This window comes from Rhinatrema bivittatum, chromosome 10 (assembly GCF_901001135.1).
Source record: "Rhinatrema bivittatum chromosome 10, aRhiBiv1.1, whole genome shotgun sequence".
Lineage (NCBI taxonomy): Eukaryota > Metazoa > Chordata > Amphibia > Gymnophiona > Rhinatrematidae > Rhinatrema > Rhinatrema bivittatum.
Genome location: NC_042624.1, coordinates 27,474,138 through 27,481,346, shown reverse-complemented (window position 1 = coordinate 27,481,346; position 7,209 = coordinate 27,474,138). Strand labels below are relative to the sequence as shown.

General features: G+C 45.3%; 1 protein-coding gene across 7 annotated transcripts in view; it reads right to left on the bottom strand.

Moving 5' to 3' along the window:
* Positions 1-7,209, bottom strand: part of DNM3 (dynamin 3) — a 694,116-nt gene that overhangs the window by 62,919 nt on the left and 623,988 nt on the right. The window contains exon 20 of one of the 7 annotated variants that reach the window (XM_029617607.1): positions 2,772-2,842. The exons of the other annotated variants lie outside the window; for them this stretch is intronic. Coding sequence (XP_029473467.1) covers positions 2,773-2,842 — 70 coding nt within the window. The 3' untranslated portion in view covers position 2,772. The remainder of the gene's footprint in view (positions 1-2,771; positions 2,843-7,209) is intronic. 7 annotated transcript variants of the gene reach the window in all.

The following is a 7,209-nucleotide window of genomic DNA, read 5'->3' as shown; positions in this document are numbered from 1 at the left end:
TACAGTTCAGCGTAGAGGACAATGAGATTCTGATTGCTGGGGTTCTAAAGAACTACAGTCTGGTCTTTGGGAACCAAACAACAAAGCCATCCAGGGCAGCCAAGGGACAGATATGGGCGCACCACTGCCCAGGCCATGTGCCAGTGCAGTGGAATCAGGAGGACTGGAGAGCAGGTGACCCACTGCTACCGCAATATAAAGGCATAGCTCAAGAGCAAGGTGGCAAGCAGGTACAAGTATCAGCAACAGATGGGAGGAGAAGCCCCTTGCCCCATCATCCTGATTCCCACGGATCAGCGCCTGATTGAACAGCTGGGACTGGATGTATTTGAGGGGATGGAAGAGGCCCTGGACACTACGTGAGCTGGGGCTGGTAAGTTATCCTCACCTGTAAATGTCAAGTGTGCTACAGATGTCCACATTTTTTGGAATAAGATGCTCACATTGAGAGATTGATGAACTGATGCAAAGTGACATCTTATGCCAATCATTACATGTGTATTTCTTAGCATTTATACTTATGTCTTCTTCGTTTCCACATCACTTGCCGGGAAACTGCTGGTCCCATCCGTCAAGCTCCCATGACCAGCAGCACAGTCCCAGGGACCAGCAGTGCTGCAGAGCAGCTCGTGCGGCAACCCTTCAATTGGACGCACAGACACAATGGAGGAAGAAGAGGGGCAGCTCCAGCAGCCACCAGAAGAGTACTAGCTGCTCGAACCGCTTGCCTCACCCCTGCAACTCAATAGGAATCTTACTTTCTTCCAGCCTCATGCCATGGGAACAAGCTGCTCAGTCCCCACCACGTTCCAGCTTGCCCTTCCCCAGCCAGATCCTTCAGACTCCCATCCTGATCAAACCACCAGCCCGGACATGCCAGTGTTGGTCCTGCAGATAGTGCCTCGGCCTCCATCAGCAGCACCAGCAGCAGAGGAACAGCAGATCCACTAAACCACTGACTGCATCGAGAGAAGACATGGCCTCCAACTGCACCACATGCTTTAAGGGTGGCCACAGATAAGATGAGGAGAGTAACTGTTACTACCAATTGCAACAAACAAACTACTCTACCTATTTTCTATGTCCCGACATAAAGCTTGACCACATGACTAGCCCTGAGCTGGACAAAGAGCCATGCAGCACACTGACATCTCTATATTTCCCAATGGCTGTCAGTGACATGTCAGGCTAGGGAAAAAGCTTCTAAGATTATAGCAAGATTATATCCTATTCTGTTTCTCAGATTAATTATGTTCAATGTAAATGTAACTGTTCAATGTAAATCGCTAAATGAAGCGATAGTTACGGTTCCTTGTAAACCGGGGTGATATGTATACTATACAGGAACTTCCGGTATATAAATTTAATAAATAAATAAATAAGACAGCTTTGGCTTGGGTTCAATGCGGTGAACCTTTTGTTAGAATACATGTTGGTGCTATTATAGTCATCATTAAATATACTCAGATCTATAAATTTGTGACGAGACTTTGTACTACAAGTGAAGGCATGACAACATCCTATTCCCAATCAGCCTTCAGATAGTCACACCAGCATCCTGGTCTAACCTCCCCCAGCAGCTAACATAACCAACATGACAGCTCAAGGCCCAAGGCCCTCACCATCTGTACATGAGAGTTGACTCTTTGATTTGCTAGGTGTAGCCAGGCTCTGCTGTGTATGGTCATGTGCACTCCCAATGAGATATGTTAGCTTCCACTGACCTGTGATAAGTTTTGGATTGCCACTATCTTTGAAATGGGTTTTCCAAAAGGATGTAAGTGAAGGGCTGCTAGGTGAGCACTCCAATGTCAGCACTGCCTCAGAAACAGCTCAGGCAGTGCTATCTCCTGTGTCTTTGCAGGCCCACGTGACACTATACATCCGATGTACCTGTGGATATCTTAAGATGCACACAGATGTGAGCTAGGGAATTAGGCTGAAAATGTAGTCTGATGCCTGTAAGTGTCAACCTGTAACTTCAGCTTGTGCCTTTAAGTAGCTGAGTTACTAGTCATTTGTAAGACTTCTAGTGCATTTGGCTGCATGTCCTAGGCACTGCTGAAGTTCCATCATACCTAGGCCACTATCTTGTCAACATGTGAGGGCTACAACAAGGTCCCAGGCATAGCCGAAGCAAGCAAGAAGGCGCCAGCTATGGCAACCTCTATACACTGTGTTGCTAGTCCTACAACAAGGCTATGGCGAGACGTTACTCTTTTGGACTGGCAATCACTATGAAAAGATTAGGCCAGCCACATCTCAGTGGTGTTAGATTTAGGGAGTACATTGTCTACTACAGTCTCTTGTACCTATTGTTCCATTATGACTAGGTGGCCTAACTAGGCCTAAGTGGTTGCTGTGACACATTGACCCAGGCAGAAGACCTGAGAGTACAAGAAAAATAGAGATGAGAGCAGCTCAAAACATTTTGCTGGGCTGTCTTCCATGGAAGGGGAAGGAGTAAATGAGGACTATCAGGCAAAGTAGATGATGCTTTGCTGAAACTGACTGCCAGTCCGAGTAGTCTCCCCAGCTTATGTGGGGGAGACACGGAGGATCCTGGGGCAGATTAGGAATGACATCTACTGGGAGCCCATGGTGTATTGCCAGATTATGGAATACACAACAGAGCAGCACTATGTCAGCGACTCTGGATAGGGCATACATTTAAAGCTCCCCTCAATTTCCCTAAATAGCAAAATCTACTTTTGAAAACTCCAAAGGTACTTTCTATGACACAGCGGGTAGAACATAAGGCCTCATTGTACCTCATCTTTGCCGGTGTGTTGGGTTAGCAACTGGTGTGAGAAGCCACGTTCTGCAACCGATCTTGAATCTCCTGCGGCAAACAGAGAATGTCTGCATCATTTACTGCACCCTGCCTTTGTGATCTTGCTGCCAACACACAGAATGCTATCAGACATTATAACCAAGGCTCTAGCCTGACAGGAGCCTTAAAAGGCTATTGGCACAATATGAATGCTCTACACAATGTATCCATGTCACTCACAACCAATTCTTGCACTCCTCTAACACAGAAACTGTACATTACCACAAATTTCATAGCAGAAAGACTGCAACCTCATGGTATGATTGTGCATGTCCCTGGCTGTTCTGCAATCTGTCCTCCAGAGATACACATTTATCTGATGTGACACAGTGACTCTGTTAGGGTCAAAATGCACAACCCCCAGCTTCTCTTTAACTAACAGGGCACACCTATTTATTTATTTATTTATTTATTTAACGTTTCTTTTATACCGATGACCGTTCGCACATCGCATCGGTTTACAGTGAACAAAAAACCATTGGGCGGAGCCCTTACAAATAACAGATAACATAGTAAACTATTCTGGGACACCAAATGGGTTTGATTTACAAGTGACATTTCAACACCTCTAAAGGGGAGGATTTGATAAACCAGTAGCTTAAAGTTAGCCAGGGGTCACACACAGAGCTTTATGGCAAGTGTATTGTTTGGGAATGCAGCATTAGCAGGTTTTCTCTGACAAGGAGAGAGAAAACCAGGCCCTGGCTCGCTGGCTTGTTGACCTAACTGTATAAGCCACTTGTCATGTCACCTATGCTGTCACATCCCCCACAGCTCCCCCCCCCCCCCCCCCCCCCGTGTCATTGCCATTTGCTGGAAACACACAGCCAGAGAGGGACTAGAGAAAGAAGCATCGGTCCTACCTACGAGCCAACTGTCGCTGTACAGGCAGTCTTCAAAACATTCAAACAGGGCCAACTCCCTAAGTATAAAGGAATCTTGCATGGTTCCCGGGTATCTGGCTACCACATCGAGGATGCGCATTCGAGCGTCACAGACTACTTGCACGTTGGAGTGGAAGAGCTTTCTGTTACAGTAGATCTCCTCCCTGCGACTGGGTGGGACGATTTATTTATTTATTTTATTTATTTGCTTTAATATACCGACATTCATTGGGATATATCAGATTGGTTTACATGTTAGCGTGGAGAAATAGTAGGACGAACATGTCTTACTATTTTTACGTGGAACGGAGGCAAATCAGTTAATAAAATTACATTTTAGCAGTGGTGAACATTGAGAGAGAATTGATTCAAACAGCTCTACAGGGCAATAACTATAGTTACATAGGGAGGTGGGCATCACTAGTTATTTACATAGGGGAAATCTGTGCATAGGAGGCATAGTGGGGCTTATTGAGGTACGCGGGCATGTCTAAAGGTTAAGTAGGATTGTGACGTTTCCATTTTATTGTGAGGCTGGGATGGGGGTGGGGGTGGGTGGGGATTTAGGCTTGAGGGTTGAAAGGCTTTTTGGAATAGCCAGGTTTTTAGATTTTTTTTGGAAAGACTGGGTGGACTTCTCCAGTCTGAGTTGTTCAGGGAGTGTGTTCCACAAGGAAGGGCCAGCTATTGATATGGCGCATTCTCTGGTTGCGGTGAGGTGTGCTTGTTTTGCAGAGGGTATGTTTAGCAGGCCGGTGTTTTGGGATCTGAGGTTTCTTTGGGGTGTGATGTGGTGGAGGGCATCTTTTAGCCATTCTGTGTTTTTATTGTGTATTGATTTGTGTAGTAGGGTAAGGGCTTTGTATTGGATTCTGAGGTATATTGGGAGCCAGTAAAGGTCTAGAGGATGGGTGTGATGTGGGTGGAGTGATTGCTGTTTGTTAGGGATCTGGCTGCTGCATTTTGGAGTAGGTGCCAGGGGTTTGAGGGTGGATGAAGGGAGTCCAAGTAGAAGGGAGTTGCAGTAGTCCAGTTTGGAGAATAGGAGAGATTGAAGTATTGTCCTGTAGTCTTTATTGAAGAGGAGGGGTTTGATTTCCTTGAGGACTTGTAGCTTGAAGTAGCCGTCTTTTATTGTTGTGGTGATGTGTTTTTTTAGGTTGAGCTCAGAGTCCAATGTAATGCCTAGGTCTTTTACTTCGGTAATGCATCGGCTGGGTGGTTGGGTGGGTGTGGAAACTTGGATGTTCTTTGTGTGGTGCTTATTTGCTATGTATAGTATTTCAGTTTTTGAGTGATTGAGTGTGAGGGAAAGCTGTGTGAGGAGGTTATTTGGGCTGAGTAGGTTTCCCATAGCAGAAGGGTGCGCTGTAAGTTTTCTCTCATGGGGAGTATCGATAGATAGATAAATAAATAAATGGGAGGAATCTTGTGGGACGCCATGAGGGAGTGGGAAGTGTTTCGATTCGCTGTTGTTTAGTCGCACTTTACAGGATCTGTTAGATAAATAGGATTCGAACCATTTAAGGGTTTTGTCGCCAAGTCCAATTTCTGTTAATTGTGATAGTAGAGAGTTGTGGTTGATGGCGTCGAATGCGGCAGAGATGTCAAGTAGTATTAGGAGGTAGGAGTGTCCGGCGTAAAGACCTCTCAGGGCGGTGACTGTGAGGGATAGTAGTAGGGTTTCAGTGCTGAGTGATTTCCTGAATTCGTGTTGAGTGGAGAAGAGGATTTTGTGTGTTGCGAGGTGTTCCGAGAGTTGGCGGTTGACAATTTTTTCTAGGATCTTCGATATGAAGGATAGGTTCGAGATGGGTCTGTACTTAGCAGGAAGGATTCAGTTGTGGTTTTTTTAGAATGGGTTTAATTACTGCGCATTGGAGGTTTAGGCTGGAGAGGATCATAGCTATGTGAGTGCAGTCGATAGCTCCCAGAAAATTTGGAAAGCTGGCAATGGCATAAATTCCTCTCTTCAATTCCAGCAAATCCTGCTTTTACAAGGGAATGCTATGTACTGATTAATGCGGGCACATACAGCTATTATGACCTGGTCCAGATAGCAGGAAAATTTGGGACAATCCTCTGATGGCCCTGTCGTTTGGAAGGAGTCAGATTCCATGAAAGAGAAGGAGTACAAAGGTTTGGTGAGGCCTGGTATAGTATGCGACCTTTAATGTGACCGGATCCAGATCTCCTCTTTCATATAATTTCATGATAGCCTGAGAGCTGAAGTGATACTTGCTAACCACGTATTCCTCTGTCATGCCCAGCAATGTGGTTCGTGGATAAAAGATGCGCTCCTTGTACCACATCTGTGTCCTCCTGTGTGGCCAGCGCTGCCGTGGACCAGGACACTTATTTTATTTATTTTATTTTATTTAACAGTTTTTATATCCCGATGATCGTTGGGAACATCTCATCAGTTGACATGAAACTAAATGCAGCAACAAGCTTTACAAAAAAACATGGAACTAAAAAAAGAGGATTAGGGGAAGGGGCGGGGGGGAGGGAACTTAGAGGGGCGGAGAGAGAGGGGAGTAATGGGAATAAATTAAACATTGAAAATTAACAAGAGCATATAGATAAAAATCAACTATTCACAGGGGGAGTAAGGTCCACAGTACCTTGACAAGAATTGAGTGGGATAAAGTGACAACTTATACTTCTATGGGGCTATGGTATTGATTACATTGTGCTGTATAGCATGCGGCATATGGGGAAGACGGAAAGGTATGTTACAAAGATTGTTACATAAGGGAGAGGGTAGCAAGGGTGTATTGAACAGTGGCTGGTGGGGAAGACAGGGGGGAATCTGTGCAGATGCAAGAGGTGTGGGTGTGTAGCTATGCATACGCCTGCTTGAAGAGCCAAGTCTTCAGGTTCTGCTTGAATTTTTTCGGGCAGGGTTCTTGGCGAAGGGAGGAAGGTAGCTTGTTCCATAGGGTGGGCCATGCAAGGGAGAATGCCCGGTCTTTGGTGGAGCAAAGCTTGGTGACATTAGGTGATGGGGTACATAGGGTTGCTAGGTGTTGCTTTCTGGTGGGTCTGTCGGTATTGCGAAAGGTGAGGTGTTCTTTAAACCACTGCATGTTTTGATTGTGAAGGGATTTGTGAATGAGGGTGAGGGATTTATAAGTAATTCTTGAATTAACTGGTAACCAGTGTAAATGTTTGAGGATGGGAGTGATGTGGTCGTTTCTGTGGGTATTGGTAAGGATACGAGCTGCTGCATTTTGGAGTAATTGGAGGGGTTGTATCGAACTTTTAGGTAGGCCCAAAAGCACTGCATTGCAGTAGTCAATTTTCGATAGGATGATGGCTTGGAGTATCGTGTGAAAGTCGTTGAAGTATAAAATAGGTTTAAGCTTTTTTAAGGTGTGTAATTTGAAGAAGCAGTCTTTAATTGTGGTGTTAATGAATTTTTTGAGGTTGAAATGATTGTCAATGGTGATGCCGAGGCTGCGCACATGTTGGGGGAAGGTGATGCTGGAG